The sequence below is a fragment of the Dermatophagoides pteronyssinus genome, unplaced genomic scaffold, assembly GCF_027571235.1.
Source record: "Dermatophagoides pteronyssinus isolate colony J.1.1.1.1 unplaced genomic scaffold, Derpt_VIB-CSIC_2022.12 sq0009, whole genome shotgun sequence".
Classification (NCBI taxonomy): domain Eukaryota; kingdom Metazoa; phylum Arthropoda; class Arachnida; order Sarcoptiformes; family Pyroglyphidae; genus Dermatophagoides; species Dermatophagoides pteronyssinus.
Genome location: NW_027461533.1, coordinates 220,476 through 242,467, shown reverse-complemented (window position 1 = coordinate 242,467; position 21,992 = coordinate 220,476). Strand labels below are relative to the sequence as shown.

At 27.4% G+C, this 21,992-nt stretch overlaps 6 protein-coding genes across 9 annotated transcripts; 2 read left to right on the top strand and 4 right to left on the bottom strand.

Moving 5' to 3' along the window:
* Positions 1-282: 282 nt before the first annotated feature.
* Positions 283-1,509, bottom strand: LOC113797018 (uncharacterized). The gene is made up of 2 exons (XM_075821287.1): positions 1,136-1,509; positions 283-1,049 (listed from the first exon to the last, which is right to left on the bottom strand). The coding sequence occupies exons 1-2, from the start codon at positions 1,233-1,235 to the stop codon at positions 283-285; spliced, it is 867 nt and encodes a 288-aa protein (XP_075677402.1). The 5' UTR covers positions 1,236-1,509.
* A 2,067-nt stretch (positions 1,510-3,576) lies between these two features.
* LOC113797016 (uncharacterized) lies at positions 3,577-6,238 on the bottom strand. Of its 2 annotated transcripts, none has more exons than XM_075821279.1 (4): positions 5,552-6,238; positions 5,418-5,488; positions 4,483-5,358; positions 3,577-4,403 (listed from the first exon to the last, which is right to left on the bottom strand). In XM_075821279.1, exons 3-4 carry the CDS (start codon positions 5,171-5,173, stop codon positions 3,634-3,636), a joined length of 1,461 nt encoding a protein of 486 aa, XP_075677394.1. In that variant the 5' UTR covers positions 5,174-5,358; positions 5,418-5,488; positions 5,552-6,238; the 3' UTR covers positions 3,577-3,633. The 2 variants fall into 2 exon arrangements, with proteins under 2 accessions (XP_075677394.1, XP_075677395.1); XM_075821280.1 differs by having other exon boundaries at positions 4,483-5,337.
* A 436-nt stretch (positions 6,239-6,674) lies between these two features.
* On the top strand, positions 6,675-7,010 carry LOC113797027 (uncharacterized). The gene has a single exon (XM_075821286.1). The coding sequence runs from the start codon at positions 6,675-6,677 to the stop codon at positions 7,008-7,010; it is 336 nt and encodes a 111-aa protein (XP_075677401.1).
* A 94-nt stretch (positions 7,011-7,104) lies between these two features.
* On the bottom strand, positions 7,105-11,227 carry LOC113797025 (sodium-dependent dopamine transporter-like). Its single transcript, XM_075821278.1, has 10 exons — positions 10,434-11,227; positions 9,886-10,353; positions 9,574-9,810; positions 9,165-9,501; positions 8,885-9,102; positions 8,416-8,813; positions 8,217-8,348; positions 8,061-8,160; positions 7,897-7,997; positions 7,105-7,808 (listed from the first exon to the last, which is right to left on the bottom strand). The coding sequence occupies exons 1-10, from the start codon at positions 10,615-10,617 to the stop codon at positions 7,353-7,355; spliced, it is 2,631 nt and encodes an 876-aa protein (XP_075677393.1). The 5' UTR covers positions 10,618-11,227; the 3' UTR covers positions 7,105-7,352.
* Positions 11,228-14,379: 3,152 nt separating this feature from the next.
* Positions 14,380-17,679, top strand: LOC113797026 (sulfotransferase 1B1-like). 3 transcript variants are annotated; one of them, XM_075821283.1, is made up of 8 exons: positions 14,380-14,822; positions 14,895-15,156; positions 15,230-15,324; positions 15,403-15,581; positions 15,638-15,849; positions 15,946-16,791; positions 16,876-17,106; positions 17,166-17,679. In XM_075821283.1, exons 6-8 carry the CDS (start codon positions 16,162-16,164, stop codon positions 17,523-17,525), a joined length of 1,221 nt encoding a protein of 406 aa, XP_075677398.1. In that variant the 5' UTR covers positions 14,380-14,822; positions 14,895-15,156; positions 15,230-15,324; positions 15,403-15,581; positions 15,638-15,849; positions 15,946-16,161; the 3' UTR covers positions 17,526-17,679. The 3 variants fall into 3 exon arrangements, with proteins under 3 accessions (XP_075677398.1, XP_075677397.1, XP_075677396.1); XM_075821282.1 differs by having other exon boundaries at positions 15,230-15,581; positions 15,949-16,791; XM_075821281.1 differs by having other exon boundaries at positions 15,230-15,581.
* Positions 17,444-21,810, bottom strand: LOC113797024 (WD repeat-containing protein 36). The gene is made up of 3 exons (XM_027347327.2): positions 20,513-21,810; positions 20,305-20,408; positions 17,444-20,238 (listed from the first exon to the last, which is right to left on the bottom strand). The coding sequence occupies exons 1-3, from the start codon at positions 20,688-20,690 to the stop codon at positions 17,671-17,673; spliced, it is 2,850 nt and encodes a 949-aa protein (XP_027203128.2). The 5' UTR covers positions 20,691-21,810; the 3' UTR covers positions 17,444-17,670.
* Positions 21,811-21,992: the final 182 nt, after the last annotated feature.

The following is a 21,992-nucleotide window of genomic DNA, read 5'->3' as shown; positions in this document are numbered from 1 at the left end:
GACTGTGATTCATAGTTGAGTGAGGTTAGGTTGGTAACCATGACTATGACTATGACTGTGATTCATAGTTGAGTGAGGTTAGGTTGATGACCATGACTATGACTATGACTGTGATTCATAGTTGAGTGAGGTTAGGTTGATGACCATGACTATGCCATAACTTATTGCTGTGCGCATGTTTTTTTTCAAAATCATTCAAATTATTTTTCACTCAAATTATTTAAAATGTTACGTTTTTATTTGAATAAAATGTACAAATTGGTAAAAGTTAAATTAAAACATTCAATTATGTGATTCGAAATAAAATCTTAATACAAGAAAAAATGCCATAATATAATAAAGAAATGCTTCAAAAAGACCACGAAATGTTAGATTACCCAAATAACCAAATGTATAACAGATTTTTCTACCAAACATTAATCGTTCATAAAGATCATCATATTTTAATTTTAAACGTAAATGTTGATTATGTTTCAATCGAAATTGTAATGATGGTATTTGATTTTTAATTTGATGAAAATCATCCGATACTTTTGCCAATGACATAAAAGGAACCAATAAAGAGATTGCATGTATAATAGCAACAAATATAAATAATAATTGTGTTTGTATTGGTAAATTTTCAACCAACAATTCAGACATTATGGATACATTAATCGGAATACTGACCAATGCAAAATGATAAAATGTTTTGCTCCAAATATCTTCATTGGTAAATTTTAAATAATAAGCCAAACGATTATGTTGTCGATGAATGAATTGTATTTTCATTTTTTCATATAAACTGATTTTCGTATTACGATGAAGACAATTCTTAAGAATCGCAATGAAATTTTCATTCAATTGTTTTACTGTATTATGAAATATAATATATGTTGATATCATTGAATCAGTAAGAAGTATTGCACATTGTAATAGTAAAAGTGTATTATGAATGAATATTATTGTTTCAAAAAATAACATTGATTTCATTAGCCATGAATTTTGTAATACTTTAAATGAAAATAATTGATAAATAATTATAGAAGCTGCTATAAATATTATGATAACTTTAAAGCCAAAATGGAAGAATGAAAAAAAATGGAAAATTAGTATACTAAAAACAAAACAATCAAACAAAAGACAAGAAACTTACCAATAATAATATGGGCAATAAAATTACATCGATCAGCAATAAATACAAATAGTAAAATATTTGTACGACATTTGACAATTGCATGTGGAAATAGTCGCATTTTATTTTGTTTCGAAAATAATTTCCTATCCACTTGATCCAATTCTAGCCATGAATCAAACCAACAACGAAATTTGAATAATTTTTTTTGAAAAAATTTTGGAACTATTTTCACTATGAATGGATGATTTTGTTTAAATAGTTGTCGATAATGATTTAAACGTCTAGATTTTTTAATTTGAATATTTTTTTCCGTATCTAAACTTTTCCAATATTGATCAGTATTGAAAACAATACAATCATATAGGATTTGAAAACTTAATGTATCCACCGGATGAAAGAAAAATGTTCCAATACCAATTAAACCACAAAATATAAATAATATAAGTATAATAATAAAAAATTTATTAACAGGTTCGCTACCAGCGACGCATATGTGCGTCGTTTTAGTTCTTTATTTTGAGCCCGACGACGCAAATATGCGTCGTTTTTGTATTTACATTTAAGCAAATATGCTTGGTTTTAGTATTCACATTTGATCGAATTTGCGTCGTTTTAGTTTTTACATTAGATCGAATATGCTTGGTTTTTGTATTCACATTTGATCAAATATGCGTCGTTTTTGTTTTTACATTAGATCGAATATGCTTGGTTTTTGTATTCACATTTGATCAAATTTGCGTCGTTTTTGTTTTTACATTAGATCGAATATGCTTGGTTTTTGTATTCACATTTGATCAAATATGCGTCGTTTTTGTTTTTACATTAGATCGAATATGCTTGGTTTTTGTATTCACATTTGATCAAATTTGCGTCGTTTTTGTTTTTACATAAATGCAAATACTCGTCGTTGAAGATTTTACATTTATTTATCAATTAGATTTTTTCAAATTTCTTATATAATTACTTTTACAAATATGCGTTGGTTTTAAAATCATTGCCATTCAAAGTTCTATTATAAAAAATTCCATGGGCTGTGGTTAAAGATTTGTTTCTCAAGCGCTGGTAGCGAACGAGTTAACAACATTACGATAATACCAAAAATATGCTGCTACATAATCATATTGATAGAATGGATATTGTTCCGAATCCAAAAACATTAAGCCAACCAATGATGCACGTATTAACCAATGTAGATAAAGCAAAACATCCAAATAATGTATTAGACGATATTGATTGGTTCCATATTCAATAACAATATGTTTGATTGATTTATAGATGAAATTTTTCAATTCAAACAACATTTTTTTGTTTGTTTGTTTGTTTGGTTTGTTGAATAATACGACAACGTTTTTACCGAAAGAAATATAGAAATAAAATTCTTTTCTGAAATGAATTTTCTAAATGAGTTTTTTTTCTTTACTGAAAACTTAATGAATTTTTTTTCTGTGTTTATCATTATTATTATTATTATTATTGTTGTTGTTGTTGATAAGACCCAAAAGTTGACTAACAACAACAACAAAAAATGATAATAATAATGATTCTGAGTGGGAAAAACAACAAATTCATTAGTAAACTTTTTTTTTGGTAGAAAAAAAAATGGTAAAAATATACGTAAAGTACCAATTTTGTTTTTAATTAAGAATTGTTTTTTTTTATATTTTTTTTCAAATTAATTATGTGATTCAATATAGAATCGTATGATAAGGAAAAATGCCATAATATGCATTAAAAATGCTTCAAACAGGCCACGAAATGTTAGATTACCAAGATAACCAATTGTATAGCAGATTTTTCTACCAAACATCAAACGTTCATAAAGATCATCATATTTTAATTTCAAACGTAAATGTTGATTATGTTTTAATCGAAATTGCAGAGATGGTATTTGTTTTTTAATTTGATGGAAATAAGGGTTTTTTGTAATAAAATAAAAAAAAAAAAAAAAAATATTCTTCGACAATATGTTTGATTGATTTATATAAGAAATTTTTCAATTCAAACAACATTTTTTTTTCTTTTTTAAATAAAAAACAATCTTTTAATCAGCTTTGAAAAAATTATTAGCAGAATAGTAATATACTATTGTTTGATATAATGGTTGTTTTGTTTTTCGATTCGTAATGTGATCAGTTCCGTTACAAATATCAATTCGGTTTGAAAAAAACAATACTTAAGGAAATTATCTTGTTTGTTTTTTTTTGCTGTTTTACAATTTCATCGGCAAACTTAATATTCAGAATAGAATATTCTATTCGATTCTATTCTTCTAAACTTCTAGAAAGGGGGGAGAAAAAAGGTTTTTTTTTTTTGCAACCATCACTTTTTCCACAAAAAATATTGATTTTTAGAATACAAATTATTACCGATCAAGGTCGAAATGGACTCTCTTTTTTTTCGTTTAAAATAGTTTTTATTTTTTAAAAATTATTTTGAACGAAATTATCGATTTTTTTTTAAATTTATTTATTTTAATTTTAATTTTAAAAAAAACAAAACACTCTTCCATAAAATTATCAATTTTTTGATTCAGTATAAAATCGAATGACAAGAAAAAAAGCCATAATATAAACCAGACATCCTTCAAACAGGCCACGAAATGTTAGATTACCCAGATAACCAAATGTATAGCAGATTTTTCTACCAAACATTAGCCGTTCATAAAGATTATCATATTTCAATTTAATTCGTAAATGTTGATTATATTTTAATTGTAATTGCATTGATGGTATATGATCTTTGATACGATGAAAATCATACGATACTTTTGCCAATGATAAATAACAAATTAATAATGGTGATGCATGTATAATTGTTAAAAATATAAATAACCAACGTGTTTGTTGAGGTAAATCTTCAAAAATTAATTCCAACATAAATATTATATTAATAGGTATACTAACTAATGATAATGAATAAAATATTTCACTCCATAAATCTTGATTTGTTGATAGCAGATAATAAGCCAAACGATTATGTTGACGAAAAATGAATTGAATTAGTAAAATTTTTTTCCTCAAACTAAACATTGTAATATTTCGTTGACATTTATTTAAAATCCCGATGAATTTTTGATTTAAATTCCGTACAGAATTATGAAATATAATATAGGTTACAATTATCGAATCGGTTATAATTATACCACATTGTAATAGAAAAATTATACTATAAAAAATTATTATCAATTCAATTGATAATGATAATTTAAATAGACATGAATTTTTTAATAATTCAAATGCTAATACTTGATTGATTATAATACAAGCGCCTATAAAAATTACAATTACTTAAAGAGATTTCAAAAAAGAGATAGGAATTTATAAAATTAGTAATTTTTTTTTTATTATTATTATAAATAAACTTACCGACAGTAATTTGTAAAATATAATTGAAAATATTGATACCGAATAAAAATAGTAAAATATTTGTACGACATTTTAACGATGCATGTGGAAATAGTTGCATTTTATTTTGATTTTGAAATAATTTCCTATCCACTTGATCCAATGCTAACCATGAATCTAACCAAACACGAAATTTGAATAATTTTTCCGGAATAAATTTCGGAACTATTTTCACTATGAATGGATGATTTTGTTTAAATCGTTGTCGATAATGCTTTAAACGTCTAGATTTTTTAATTTGAATATTTTTTTTCGTATCTATACTTTTCCAATATTGATCCGTATTGAAAACAATACAATCATATAGGATTTGAAAACTTAGCGTATCCACTCGATGAAAGAAAAATGCTCGAATGAAAAGCAAAACAAACAATATGACCAATATAACAATAATGATAAAAAATTTATTAAGAATATTTTGATAAATCCAAAAATATTTTGCACCATAATCATATTGATAGAATGGAAATGTTTTCGAATCGAAAAACATTAATCCTAAAAATATAGCACGTATCAGCCAATAAAGATAGAATAAACAATCCATTAAATGTCGTAAACGATATTTTTTTCGTCGATAATTATCATTATCAAGTTGTTCATCAGCAACATGTTTGAATAATTTATAGGTAAAATTTTTAAATTCAAACAACATTTTCTTCTTTTTTTTATTATTCTTTTTGGATTTTTAAACTTTCAATTTTGACTATTTTCGGTTACCATTTTCTTATATATGATATGATATCCTTTTTGGTTGTTGTTTTTTTGACAATTTTTGTTTGTTTGTTATTGTTGTTATTGTCGTTGACGTTCATCACCCTCAAAAATAAATTAATGATTCTAATTAATTAAAAAATTAACAAAACAAAAACAAAAAAATTCATCAATAAACTTCTTACTTGGAAAATATATTCATTAAAAAATTACGACCATAATAATGCAGTTGTCATAATTTTTTTAACAGAAAAACCTGGGCAAATGAACAAAAAAAAGTACAAATTTGAAATCATTAAATTAGGAAAAAAATGCTTACATTTTCTTGATTGAAAAGAAATTGAATTTTCATCGATAATTATTTTGTTTTTGTTTGAAATTCGATATGTTTTGAAAGCAATGAAAATTATCATTAAAATATACTCTGCCATATGAATTGTAATTAGAAAGCAAGCGAATTGTGTAAATGAATGAATGTGTCCTTGGCATCAAAAAACAAAATACTTGGCATTGCAGGCATTCGTTCGTTATTTTATATAGCAAGAACATTCATAAAAATTTTTCAGTTGAAGTTCACCTTTCGAGAATAATAATAATAATCATTTCGGATTGTTTTTTGTTCGAAACCAAAAATTAATTAATTCATTTCGAATTTTGTTTTTTTTTCCAAACAAAACCAGCCAAAACAACTTTACACAAAATTGAAATTCGTAAACATTCGACGACAAAATTGAAACATTTAACGACAAAAACTCAAAAAAAAAAAAAAACGTCGTCGTCGTCGTCGTTTTTTCACCATAATCATTATCATCAAACGACGGCGATCAATCATCATCACCAATCAATCAATTTTTTGAATGACAAATGAATTCAAATTCAAAATCGAAAGCAAAATCCAAAACAGCAACAAAAAAAATATCAACAACCAAAATGTCAACATTACAACAACAACAACAACCGCAACAGAATCGTTCGATTTCTATTTCGACAACAAATAATCATCAACAACAACCAATTGCTTCTTGTACCGTTCGAAGCAGCGGCAGCAGCAGTCGAAATAGTGTACATAGAAAACTAAATTCATTTAGAATTTTTCTAAAAAAATATCAAATTTGGTTTATATTTTTATTTATATTTTTAGCATTAATATTGTTGATTTTATTTTTAAATTTTATATTTAAATCATATCATCATCATCATTCATCATCAACCGATTCTTCATCAACCGATCCATCAACCGATCCATCATCGGATAATGCATTTACCGAAGAATGTGTTCAAATTCATAATAAATATCGTTCAAAACATGGCTCGAAACCGGTAAAATCATCCGCTGAGGTAAATTTTCAATTGAAATTTTCAAAAAAAAAACTAAAATGATGTTTTTTTGATTCGAATAGTTGGAAAAAATTGCAGCAAAACGTGCCGATAAATTAGCCAAAATGGATAAATTAATACACCTACCACAAGATCCAAATCAACATTTTGGTGAAAATCTTTATATGATTTATGGTTCATTAAGTAATTGTCAAATAGTAACAAAAGCATGGTATGATGAATTCCAAGATTTTAATTATGATTTTCAAAATCCTCAATATACATCAAATACTGGTCATGCAACACAAGTTATTTGGGCCAATACTAAAGAAATTGGTTGTTCACAACGTAAATTTTATGATCAATCAAATAGACCACATCAATATACTGTTTGTATGTATAATCCACCTGGTAATATGATTGGTGATTTTAAAAATAATGTTTTACCACCATCACATTGAAACAATGATAAACGAACGAAAAAAATCGATAATTTTACCCCCCTGGAATACTCATTATTATTTTGTAAAACAAAAGTTACAAATAAAAAAAAAATTCATCTTTAAAAGTATATTTATTTATTTTATTTAAATTTATATTTATAGCTAGTGATTAAGTATAACAACAATTGCACAATGATTAAAATGATGAAACAAAAACAGAAGAGAAAAAAATCGGAAAAACGTTTTTGAAAGTTGATAACAAACCAAACAAATCAAACGGATGAAACAATGACGAAGATAATGACGATATGCAGTGAATCGATAGATGGCATTTGAAAATGACAATGGATATTTTTTTATTTAAACATAAACACCACCACCACTGCCAAACATTGGGGCATTGTTTGGTTGAATTTTTGTTGTTTTTGGGTTGAAATTTTTATCATTATCATTATTATTATTGCGATTTCCACCATCATTATGATCATCATGATGATCATCACCACCACCATAACTTGTCAACATGACCAACATTTCGGTTGGTTCTTTTTCATTTGAATGATGATCAATTTTAGATTTTTTCGATTTTTGTTTTCTATTCTTCTTATCAATGTTTTTCATCAATGTTGTTTTCGTTGTTGATGATGATGATTTTTTACGATAATGATTACGTATATAATAAAATGCGGCATATAATGGTATAAATGATATTGATGATAATGTAAAACACCATCCGGATATTGTTGCCCATAATGGAAAATTATAACCATAATATGAAATCGATTCAGAATTTATAATCGACATTATTATGATCGTCTGATTTTTTTTTGTCATATGTCAACAGATGAAGAAAAAAAGGGTTAATTGTTTTCCAATGTGGCTTTTCTCAATCAAAAAAACTTACAGTAAGAAATACAGGTGAAATATATTTCCATGAATAAACAAAATAACGACTTGGTCGATGGCCAATCATTGATTCAATATCAAGGCAAAATTTTTCGGCTCCTAATCAGGTAAAAAAAAATTAATTGTTTTTTAACAAAGAAAAAAAATCAACACAAAACATACCATAAATATACATAACAGCTAATGTTTCAAACATAGCCGATGCTATTAATGAAATACCGGCAGAATATGTATCGAACCAAACCATTGTGAATGCGCCTCCCTTGTTTTTTTTAAAGTAAAATTTTAAAATTTCAACAAAAAAAAGCAAATATCTACCTGAGTACAATTAATTAATGAACCAATAAAAGAAGCGCTAATCACTAAACCGGTAAAATATTCACGTTTAAAACGTTTATGTAGATCAAATTCATCCATTAATCCAGTGATGACAGCTTCAATTCCACCCATCTAAATCAATCAAAATTTAAAAATCAATCAAAACAAAAGGGTTAATTTTTCGAAAATCATTACTTACAGCCGAATCAATACCCAATGTTAATAACATGAAAAAAAATAATAATGACCAAAATTTTGCAAATGGTAATGTTGAAATAGCTTCGGGATAAACTTGAAATACTAGACCATAACCTTCACTAGCAACATTTTCAATTTCTTTATTCATTGATGTTGCCATATAACCCAAATAAGTAAATATAACAAAACCAGAATAAAATGATGTTAATGAATTGACCGATGCTGTTATCAAACAATCACGATAACAATTATTATTATATTTATTAAATGATGCATATGTTAAATGTACACCAAAACCAACACCAATTGAATAGAATACTTGTACGGCAGCATCAACCCAAACCATTGGTTCTAATAATTTATGCATTTGTGGATTTATATAATATAATATTCCTGAAACTAATAATTATTCAAGGTATTATATTAGTTAAATCAAGTGTTAAATAATAATTATTCATTATATTGCTTACTAGATCCAGGTAAAAATAGGCCACGTATCAATAATATGGTTAGAATAAAATAAGGTGCAGTTGCTGTAACCCAGACAACCTTTCCTGATGATTTTACACCTTTAAAAAGTGAAAAATAAAGTATTATAAATACAATTAAAAGGCAACCAACTAATTCCATTCGTATATGTCCAAGGCTTTCTAATCCACGTGATTGATCAATCTGTAACAGGCCTCGGCTATTTTGAAAATGAAAAAATAATTTTTAAAATGTTTAAAAAGCCTTTTTTTTTGAACTAACTTGAAAAATTCTTCAGTCGGTGATGTACGATTAGAAAGTTTTTCACAAATCATTTCAATATCATATTCTTGTTCGGGTTGTTCACGATTCATAATCATTGCTGTTGTTGAATTTATTATTTTACGATTTGATAATAATAATTTTTTCAAAGGCAAACTTTGATTGATTAAAATAGATCTTTGTGTTGTTGTTGTTGTTTGATTGATAATATCCATCATCATTGTTGTTTGTTGTTTTGGTTGTTGTTGACCACATTTGAGCTGTTTAATTTCTTCCATTGAAATACAATCTTCAGTATTATACCAATTATTACAATGTTGCCAAGGCATTAGATTACCTTTGTGTGAAGAAGAACAAAATTCATTCAATGATAATTCATTCAATCAATCAAATCAGAAAAAAAACTTACCCGAAAAAATTGTTTTAATAACATAACTTGTTGTCCAAGCAATAATAACATTATAATAAAATGAAACATACCATGATATTAATACAAAACAATAACCAATTCCTTTTAATGGTGGACAAATTTTATCCCATAAACTTATTGGACCGGTTTTTGCCCATTGTCCTAATGATAATTCCATAAAAAATAAGGGTAGTGCACCAAATAATAACATTGTTGTATATGGAATTAAAAATACACCTTTTGATTTGAATTTGAAAAAAAACAGAATTTTTAGCAACAGAATTTTTCCAATATCACATCACTTTCACTTACCACCACCATTTTTATAACAAAGATATGGAAAACGCCAAACATTCGATAAATCAACAGCAAATCCGATAATCGATAAAAGAAAATCAATTTTTTTACCCCATTGTTCACGTTCGATATTTTTTTCACCATTATCATTATCATCACCGGTATTAAGACTACCACTTTCAAAACTTGTTGCTGTTGTTGTTGTTGTTGTTGTTGTACTCATTGTTTCAATAATATTTCCCATATGATCCGAAGATATTATTTTTGATTTTTGTTTTGATTCACTACCACCACCACCATCATTATTATTATTATTATTATTATTGATCGATGATTTTTGTTGTTGTTGTTGTTGTGGCAATGATGTTTTCCATTCATATTTATTTAGCCTATTGATTTCATTATAATTCATTGATTCATCAATTGAATTTTGTTGTTGTTTTTGTTGTTGTTGTTTAGGTGTTGAATGTAATGAATCATAACCTAAAATCATCATTATCATCATTCGCAAAAACCAAAATTTGTTAATAAATTCTATTGATCATTGATCACCGATCACTTACCTAGATCGATAAATTTATCAGATTTTATTGATTGAGGTGTGGTTGATGTCATCTTGATTACTTTTTGTTGTTGTTGATGGTGGCGAATAGGTGTTTTGGTTACTGAAGGGTTATCACCGTCACAAACTCTATGAACGGCATCGTCGACAATATCCGAACGTTTTTTATTAACGTTCGAATCCATAATTTTTTGTTGTTTGAAAAATTTTTGTTTTTTTTGTTGATTTTTTTTCAAGTATTGCTCACTTGTTCCACATTTGTTTTTTGATTATGATGATGAGGATTTTACTTTTTTCAAAAATCAAAAAAAATTTTCACTTTTTTTTCACTGCTTATTTTTCTTTCAATTTAAACACAATTTACTATTATGAATATGCGTCGGCCGATCACTTGTGTGTCATTTGACATCATAGTTAGTCAATTTGATTGATTTGATTATTATGATAATAAACAGTTAAACACTTAATTCAGGTGTTTTTTTGTTTGTGGGATGGTGTGTGTGTGTGTGTGTGCTGTTTTTGTTTGTGTTTTCATTACGGTAAACATAGTGATTATGATCAAAAAAGTGAAAAACACAAAGATGTGTGACATTTATGTGTGTGTGTGGTTTGTATGGTTTGTGTTTGCAAATAAACATTTCTTAATTTAAATATTTATCTTTGAAAAAAAATTTTCCCCCCGAAAAATACACAGCAAATAAATAATAACCAAAAACAAACACAATCTTAAATCATGAAAATTTTTTTTTTTGAAATTTTGAAGAACAAAAATCCACCACCACGCACAGGAAAAAAATCGAACGTTTGAGGTGTTACATTTATTCTGAACGTATCATTTTCAAAAAAAAAAAATCGAATGTTATTTTTCGAATGTTTGTTGTTCGAGCTCGAATTTCAAAAAAAAAGTTAATTTGAAAATTGAATTTTTGTGAAATTGAAAATTTTTTCAAAAATCAATGATACGACAATTCTTTTCGCGACAAACAAACAAACCAAACCGACAAACAACAAAAAAATGTCAACAATCAATTCATTCGATGACTATCGGGAAAAAAATAAGAAGAAAAAGAAAGAAAAAAGATCCAGTTAAGATCATCATCCGTTTGGAATGTATACCCGTCCTCGTCGTCGCCAACATCATTTTACGATGATGATGATGATGAAGTCAAAGATTGAAGTCAAAACCATTTTTGTATTTGATGATGGGAGCCCTAAAGAGAAATACGAACCAAAAGAAGAAAAAAAAGAAGAAAAAATTCCTTGAAGTATATGGCGGCTGGCTATGATGGTAGTGATGCTAGTAGCATTGAATGACAATTCAATATATTTTTCTGGTTCATCATCATCATCATCATGATTGCATAATAATAAAAGAATTCCGGAACAAAAAAAGAAAAAAGAAAAGAAAAAAGAATTTTTGAAATGAAATTGTGTTGTGTTTGTGTGTGTGTGTGATGTTTGAAATTTTAATGTGTGTGATACGTTAAACAAACAAATTTTGTGATCAACAATTTTTTTTCCAGGGAAATATTCAAGCTAGGCCAAGGTTAAAGGTTGTTGTTAATTGAAATAAGATTCTTTTCATTTATATAATCCTTTTTTCTTTTCTCTTTTTTGACCATTACAGAATCTAGAGAAGAAACATATTCCCTTGTTAATAAATTGAAAATAATCATGCAGAGATAATGGGGGGAAAGCTCAAAGAAAGATGTCATCATTCTGGAAAAAAAAGTAGAAGAAAAATTGAATGAAAAACAGCAACAAGAAAGTATTCAATCTTGGAAAAAACTCGGGTATGTGTGTGTGTGTGGTAAGAAAATCAATTTATTTTAACCTAAAAAACTAATACAACTCTCGTTTCGGGGCTATCTTTCCATTGCTTCTTTTTTCTCCGATTAATTTATTATTAAATAATAATGATGATGATGATGATTGAAAAAAAAACAACAGAAAAAAACCGTATTGCGTACAACCGATCAACTCTCTATCTCCAAACAGGAATTGTTTGTTTGGTACAAAATGGTAGATTTTTTTGACCTTGATTTGACAACGTTTTTTTTTGTTTTTTCGTTGTTGTCGTCAACATAAAAAATTTAAATTTGGATTTGTTTTTCGTTTCGTTTTTTTTTCAATTTCAATCCAGTAAATTCATCAACCAACCAGCGAAAATGTAAAAAAAGAAAACTAAAGAAAATGCTGATGATCTGTACACGTAATAACAAAGAAATTTTAAAGGTACAATACCGAAACAACAACAACTATATGGATATTATGGATGGATAATAATTGAACTTTGATTATACAGTTTTTTTTAAAACATACACTTGAAAATTTTTTTGATGGGGGTAAGTAAAACTAAAAATTTGGCAAAAAATATTGCAATCAGAAAAAATAGAAGATATAGTTAGTTTAGTTAACTATAGGATGAAATTGCAAATGATGCAAAGGATTTGGAAATTTTTAGTTGCAATAAAAAAAAAAAAATTTTTTTTATTTGAATCCGATAACTAATCGATTGATTGATTGATATTTTGATAATCCAAGAAAGCAAAAATCTTAATTAATTTAGCATTGATCAAATACAATGTCAATGTCATTTTGATTCAAACCTAATAATGTTTTTTTTTCTGTTTTTTTTGTCCAGAAATGGATCAAATGGATTTTTTGGTTATCGAAAAAAACCAATTGAAAATGAATATATGGTCACCATAAAAAAATGTTTGTTGTCAAGGCTCTTCTATTCTTTTTTTCAATTTTCAATTTTATTTTTCAAGAATTTTAATTTTCCTTGTTTGATTCGGAAAAAAGATGAAAATTTCTAAAATTCTGTGGATCTCCGGTTCTAGTAGGTTAATAAATTAGAATATTGAAGAGATGTTTGTGTGTGTGTGTGTGTGATGACATGATGATTATTGTCCATTGTAAAACGAAATATTAATGTCATTTTCCAAATGGAAAATTTTGTTGATTTTTTTTTCCTACAAAATTGTCCATTGTTGATGTGTGTGTGTGTGTGTGTGGATGACATTCCCTGTTTTTTTTTCTATTCATTCATTTTATTCATGTTAATTTTCATCAAAGTTTGAATTTTCATTTTCAACCAAAAAAAAACCAAATTTATGATGAATGATCGACCAAAAATATACATAGAACGATGAATATATAGTGAAAGAAATTTCCCAGCAATTTAAATATGATCCACACATTGATAATGATATTGGTTGATGATGATGATGATATTGGATGATCACCATCATCATCATCATCATCCAATATTAAATATTCGATTGATTGTTGAATGAATGAAGAACAAAGAGAAAATGAAATGAAAAGAGAGCAATTTTTAAGGAATGTGGAATCCATATTTCTTTTTTTTTCATTGTTTGAACAATGGATTATTATTATCATTTAGGCATTTCATCACTTTTTCAATTCGACAACAAACAAAGATTCCGATGAAAAAAAGGAAGGAAGAATACTTACTTACTTACTGTTTAATTTATATAGTGATGGATAACGAGACAACGAAAACGACAAAAACCTTCTTTTAATAAAGAAGAAGAAAGAAAAAAATATTGAAAAATTCATTCATTTGATCGCATACACACACATTGATGTCAAATTCAATAATAAAATACGAACAAAAAGTGTGAAAACATACATATCGTTTAGTGAAAGTGTCAGCGATCATCTTTTCAAAACAAAAATTTTGTTGTTGTTTCCCCTCGTACATATTATTATTAAAAAGAAAATTTCGACCAAACCAATATCCATTCAACAAAGAATCGAAAAGAATTTTTTTTTTTGAAAATTCTTTTCGTTTTTTTTGATTATAAATGATGATCATGATTATTATGAACGGCATACCAAAAAAAAAAAAAAAAAAAACGTTCGATTTGCTCATCCCGTTCGATTCGATTCGATTCTTCTTTTTTCTTCGATAAATTCTTAAAGTATTATTATGATTATTATTAAAACTAGCATTGCAAGCCATTGGCCATTGGCTTCGTCTACTAAGTAGACGAAGTCTAGCTTAGTCATAAGGCCAAGTCCAATGCAAGCCAGCCATTTGTTTATGTAAAAATCAAAAGATCCTTATAAATAAAAAATGCAAGCCATCCATTTTTCGAGCATGCGCATTGAAATAGAAAAAAGTGTTTCGTCTCAGCCAGCCAGCCAGCCAGTCAGTGTTTTACTTTTTTATGTTATTAGAAGATTAGTGAAAATAATCAATTTTGTCAAACCAAACCCCATTATTCATTCATTCATTTCAACAGAGAATATTCTTGAATGAATGAATAAATAATGTTTTTGTTATTCAACGATTATTATTTTGATGATGCCCGGGAAAAAACTCACTAAATTCTTGTAAAACTAGATGGCAGAAAAGGTATTTTGATCGATTTTATGATTTTCATAATAAAATTTTATTATTATTCATAATAATTCATATTCATTGCAGATTTGCTTCGGATTTTTTTATTTTAGCCATGTCATTCATTGATAATCATAATAATAATATGCATACGACCATAGATTGGTTGGCTGTGTGTGTTTTGTTTTTCTCAAAAATATTAATCAAATCAAAAAATGGTTTTTTTATATATGAAAAAAATATATGATTTTTTGATTTGCCAAGATAACCATGGAAAGGACAGAAAATAAAAATTTTGTGGTGCAATAAACGACGATCATCATCATCATCATGTGTATCAAGCAAGCAAGTGAGTGAAAATCCAGATATTTAACCAAATGATTTTATTATTATTAATAATACTTTTTTTTGGGTGTAATAAGGAACAAAGTAGAAGAAAGAAAGAAATTTATACGCCCGATTCTTTTTGATCGCCAGACAACAAACTGAAAATCAAATGATGAAAAACCAATACACAGTAATTTACTGAGTCGAGATATTGTTAACTTATTCCGTGTGTGATTGATTCACTCCCTAATTTTCTACAAAATCCTAGTTAAACGGTGCAATATTTCTCAATTTGATAACCTAAATCAACAACAACAACAAAACGGAAACAAAAAAAAGAGGTGTAATAAGGAATCGAAATTGAAATTTTTTAAATTTTTTCATTTTGGACACCAGAGAAAACAACAACAACAACGAAATGATATCATTGAAATAACATTTTTTTTTGTATGTGATCCGGTATACCCATTTTATTTTTTTTAATTTTTTTGTAAAAATTTTAGATTTTGTTATCATCATCGAGATTCTATTGAACACCCATCATCATCATCATTTGTTGATTGTCAAGCATCATTATCAAAACAACAACAACAAAAGAAATCTAATCAAAATTTTCTATTCTCTGGAACATCATCATCCTTGATATCGAGGATTGTTCAATGAGTGAATCCCATGTTTTTTTACAAAAGAAAAATAATTAATTAATTTGCACCAGGTATTTCTTTTTTTGTTTGGTAGGTACCTATTTTATCATATTAACTAATATGTTCTTTTTTTTTGATATATTTCTCATTATCATTATCTTTATCAGTAGTCCTCAATTATCAATCCTTTATTTGGTTATTTTAGTAATAAAAAAAAATTTGACATTGTACAATTTGATTGTACAAGATTGGGTACCCAATAATCATTATCATCATCAACAACAACAACATTGTATTAATTGTTTCCTTTTGTTTCTCTTTTTTGTTTCGATAATTAATTTGATTTGATTGAGAAAAATCGGAAAAAAATTTTCCATTTAAAAATGATTACCATCGATCATAATGAACATCAATGTTCAACAAAAATTATTGATGACGATCATCGATCAATACAAAAAATATCAACAAATTATACAACAAAAACACCATCATTTTTAATAATAATGCCTTCAAAATTTTTAACATTAAAATTTTTATATCAATCACCAATAAGTGTATTATTGACCAAAGATTCAAAAAATGGTAAAGATAATTGTGAAATTCGTAAAGCTAAAAATGATCCAAATTTAAAGAATGATGAATTATTATCGAAATATGTATTATCAATACCGAAAGCAATGCGTATGAATGGTTTATTGTTACAAGGTTATCTTGTTTATCCAAAAGTTTTACGTCGAATTGAAAATTTTGAAATACGTAATGATGATATTTGGCTTTGTACATATCCAAAATCTGGTACAACATGGACTGAAGAAATATTATCATTAATATTTGCTAATGGTGATATTGATGCTTGTTCGAAAAAAATTATTGCAGAAAGAGTTCCACATTTGGAAATTGGTAAACCATTCGGTCATTTAAAATGGTTACGATCATTTCGTTCACCACGTTTATTGGCAACACATTTGAATGTGGAAAATATTCCCGGACAATTACGGCAAGGAAAAGCTAAGGTAAAGTACATATATAAAGTAAATATTTTGATCATAAATAACAGACATCTTTTGTTGTTGTTGTTGTTGACAAATAATAAACAGATCATCTATGTAGTACGTAATCCAAAAGATAATGCCGTTTCTTATTATCATCATCATCGTATTAGTACATTTTTGGGCAATTATTCTGGTACATGGGATGATTTTGTTGAATTATTTGCTAAAGGACATTTAGTATATGGATCATGGTTAGATCATGTACGTGGTTTTTGGGAATTATATCAACAAAATCCTGATTCAGTTTTATTTGTTTCATATGAAGAACTTAAAGTGGTATGTATGATAGGTTAGCTATATAAACAAACAAATTGATTGATTTCTATTTATAATAGGATTTGAAAAGAATGATTGGCATTATTTGTGATTTTGTTGGCCATCCATTAACCGAAAAGCAAATCGATCGTATAACATTACATTGTACATTTGAAAAAATGCGTAACAATAAAATGGTAAATCGTGAAGAATTACCTGTTGCCGATCTATTCGATATGAGTAAAACAAAATTCATGCGAAAAGGTATAATAGGTGATTGGCGTAATAATTTTACAGCTGAACAAAGTCAACGATTTGATCAGATTTTCGAACCAGAATTAAAACAAATGCAATTACCAATTGTTTATGATCATGATGATGCGGAAAAAATTATGAATAAATATGGCCGTATTATTCGACAACAACCGATTAATGAATAAGCCAAAATCACAACCATCAAAAAAAACATCACCAAATCATCATTCATTCAATTCATTCATTCATCAAAATCAATCATTTATTTAATACATGTTAGTTATTTTTTTCTGATTAGTTTTTTTTAAATAATAAAAACAAAAACAAAAATCATATCAATGCATTTCGTAAAAATTCAATCAATGATATTGAACGATCTAATGATCGTTGTAATCGATACCATTTTTTATCAATTAATTTAGCTAAACAATCAATACGATCGAATAATTTTGAATGTTTCAATATAGTATCAGTATGACATTTGATAAATAAACCTAAATATGCATTACATAATTCAAAATCACGATTTGATTCGATTATTGTTGAAATCATTTCTAAAAAATATAACATAAAATCAATTGTACCAGTTGATTCAAGGCCAATACTTCTGATTTCAGCATCAATTTTGGATGGTCCTAATAATTTCATTTGTTGTTGAAAAAATTCATGAAGATTATTTTGTTGATAATGTTGTTGTAATGATTTTGCAAATATTGATATTAAATATGTTTTGGATAATGATTTTTCATTTGAAATTGATTCTGACTTTTCATCATCATTATTATCTGGTTTTTTAGATAAATCAAATTTTGGTTCGAGTCCACTGATACTTGGTAGAAAAAATGGTGCAACTATTGATTTTTCCAATACTTCTTTTGGTTTATTACGTTTTCTTATTAAATCTAATTGTAAAAGATTTTTCCATTGATAACTAGCAATTGTTGATAATGTTATCAGTTCGGTAGAAATTTGTTCCGGTGATTTATATTGATATTCAATAGGATGATTTTCCATTTCGTTTGTTGAATTTTCTATATCATTATCATCAGTATCCTCATCATCTTCATCATTTTGGCCATCAATTTCATCGGATTTAATTTCAGGTAATTTCATTGTTTGTATTGTTTCTAAATCCGATTCATTCAATGGTAATAATGTAACTTTACTATATAACGAAATATTTGACCATAAATAAATGGCTAATTGATTAACATGTGCAGTTGCTAAGAATTCACCATTCGTTGATAATGATAATGATACACATGGTGTTTCCATTGATAATAGATCAATTAAATGACCAGAAATCATATCCCAAATATAAATAAATGAATCCATTGATGATACAAATAACCGGCGACAATCATTATCAAATGTTAAATCCGTTATACGATTACGATGCATTTGAAAATTACGAACTTTTTTCTTTGTATCCAAATCATAAATAACAACGGAGAAATTATCCAATGCAATAGCTAAAAATTGATTATCTTTATGCAGACACATTCTGGCGACTGAATCAGTCAATTTAAAACTACCAATCAATTGATTTTGTCTTGCATTGAAACGCCATAATCGACAATAATGATCAGCACCACCTGATATGACCATCTGATTAATTGCATCCGTTAGCACTGATCGTACTGAACCTTGATGAGCTGGTTTTTGATCACCATTACTATTTACACCTGAATCATCACTATATGAACCACGATAAATTCCTGATTGTATATTAAATCGATCAATATGACCCGTACTATAACCAATGATAACAAAATTTCCACAACTACTTAAATGACAACATTCAGCTTGTACATTATGTTGTTTGGATCGAAATCTTTCCGGTAATAATTTAAATTTTCCCATTTTCATACGATCAACTGACCAAGTTGTAACCAATGCTGTATTACGATGACATGCAACAAGATTATCCCATTCTTTTTCACGACAATATTCAACAGCAAAATCTACGATAGGTAGCAAAACATTTGTATCATTTTTAAGGCCATGTTTTTTTGCCAGTTTACGATTAGCACTTGCTTGGCCAAGACTGCGATTTAAACGTTCAGAATAAATGGAAAATGATCGTAGCGTTGAATCAAGACCTGCACTAAGTATAAATTTTCCTTTATCACCATAAAATCGAATACGTGTTGGTGGCGAACGATGTCCTTCACGTTGAAATAATAATCTTCCCATTGTTTGTAAATCATCAAAAATAAATATTTTCAATGAATTATCTTCGGAATTTGTTACCAATAATGGTTGTTTTTGTATAAAACTAGCCGATACAATTGATTGCCAATGTAAATCACGTTGTTGTTGTTCTAATCTTTTTTCATCCAAATTCCATATAGCCAAATGACCAGAACGATTTGATCCGGTTACCATTAATGGTATGGTTGCTGCATCATCTGTACGAAATGATATTGTTGTAACGGGACCAAATTCTTGTTGAAATTTCATTATTGTTAAATCTTGTTGTAGTTGATGAAGAACAATCAATCCTGAGTGATGACCAATAGCAATAACATGTAATGCTGGACTTTGAACCAATGAACAAATTTCCGTTCCATCAAATGGATTATATTGATAAATTAATTTTTGTTTAGATATATTCCATAATTGTAACGATCCTTGTCGTGTTCCAATAAGAATTTTATTTATATAAGTTGCTGGATGTAATATTGATGTTATGATTGTTGTTGCTGATGATGAATCAATCGATTGTTGTTCAATTGATGAATTATTATTAAACGATATTATCGATACAATTTCCTGTGTATTAATATCCCAACAAATCAGATTTTGTTCATCGTCAATAGCTAATAATTGACCACCAAAAACCATCAGATGTTTAAGATTTTTTTGTCGTTGTTCATCTTTATAGGATTTTATTTTCTAATTTTTGTAAAAAAAACCAAATTTAAAAGTTTCAAATTAACCTGATTGATTGAAAATACTAACCCATCTATGGCCATGTTTCCAGGCAAATATTTCATTTGATGCTGCTGTAAATAAAAATTTTGAATCCGATGCCATCAGTGTTATATCGGTGGAATGTGCAACACCTTTGTTGTAATGAAAAATAGAAATGTTTTTCAATAATTTAAATGGAAAATCAAAAGTCAAAATCAAAAATGAAAAGTCAAATGACAAACAAAAAAAAACATACATGTTTCAATTAATTGTAATTTTTCATTAAAAACTAAAAATGAACGACCAACAGCTGTAACAATTTGAATTTTATTCAATTTTTCAATATAACGTATTAAATGTGGTACGGATGATGATACAAGACCAATACATTTATATGGTTCAAATAAATGTTGTGAATAATTGTTGATTGGCATTTTTACGGGAATTATTTTCCGTTAAAAACTAAAAATTGAAATTTCAAAAAATCAAAACAAAAACAAGCATGGATTTTTCCACAGCGACAAAACACGTGATATCCAAAACATGGGAAAACTTGTTTCAAATTTCCTAGATGGCGGTACTAGTTCCAAATCCGATCGGGGAAAAAAATCGATTCCATCGTTCGATCGAACGATATTCGAATCGAATCAAAAGAAAAAATCACCATCAAATATTCTTTTTTTGTTTTGTTTTTCTTTTATCATCCGAAAATCATGAGAAAAAAAAATCCAAATCGATAATTGATTATCAAATTAAAAAGAAGAAAATTTTCTCATCATTGCCTGTTGTGAGTGATAAAACCTTGTTATTTTTTTTCTGCTCTTTTTTTTGAAATAATGAAAAGAACAAGTTGGTAAACGAAAAAAAAAAAAATTCACAGACACCAAACATTAAGCAATGAGAGAAAGCGACCGAAGTTTTTTTCTCATCAGAAAATAAATATTATCCTCTCACCGAGCGAGAGAATGTGGTAAAGATAGTGAGTGAGAACGACGACAACGACCAAAACGAAAAAAAAGAAACATTGGTGAGAGTCACGACGACAACAACAACAACAACAACGCTCTCATCATCATCGATATCACACACTCTTTTCTCTCTCTCTCTCTCTCGCGAAAAAAGAAAAATTTTCTCACTATGATGAAGCCATGAGCTTGATCGATATATACAGTGGTACCTCGGTTAACGAACACCTCGATTAACGAATTTTTCGGTTAACGACGATGGGTCAGGAAAAAAAATTACCTTAGTTAACGATGATTTTTTCGGTTAACGACGATTAAAAAAAATCAATTTTTTGATTTTTTGCGTATAATTAATTATGAATATTTGATTTTTTTCAACAAAGACAACATTTTACTTATGAGAATTGATGTCTAATCAAGAAATTTCATAAAAATTACAAGTTCCAAATATAATAATCGCTAGCCGAAAATGATTCTTCTTGGTTGAACAAATCTGAATTCCCTTATTCAGCTATGATTACTAACGATTCAAAATTCGCTTGCTTAACGTTGATCACTAACAAATCCCAATTTACTAACCAAGCAATGATCACTGAAAAATTCAAATTCATTTTCTAAACAATTTCAACTAAGTAACGAATTCAAATTCATAAACGAAACAAGTCTAACAAAGAATGAAAAGTTTAACAAATTTTATCGATCAAGGAATAAAATTCGATTGGTTATCAAAAAGTGCTATGGGAGAATATGGTTCATTTTTGAAAGATTTCG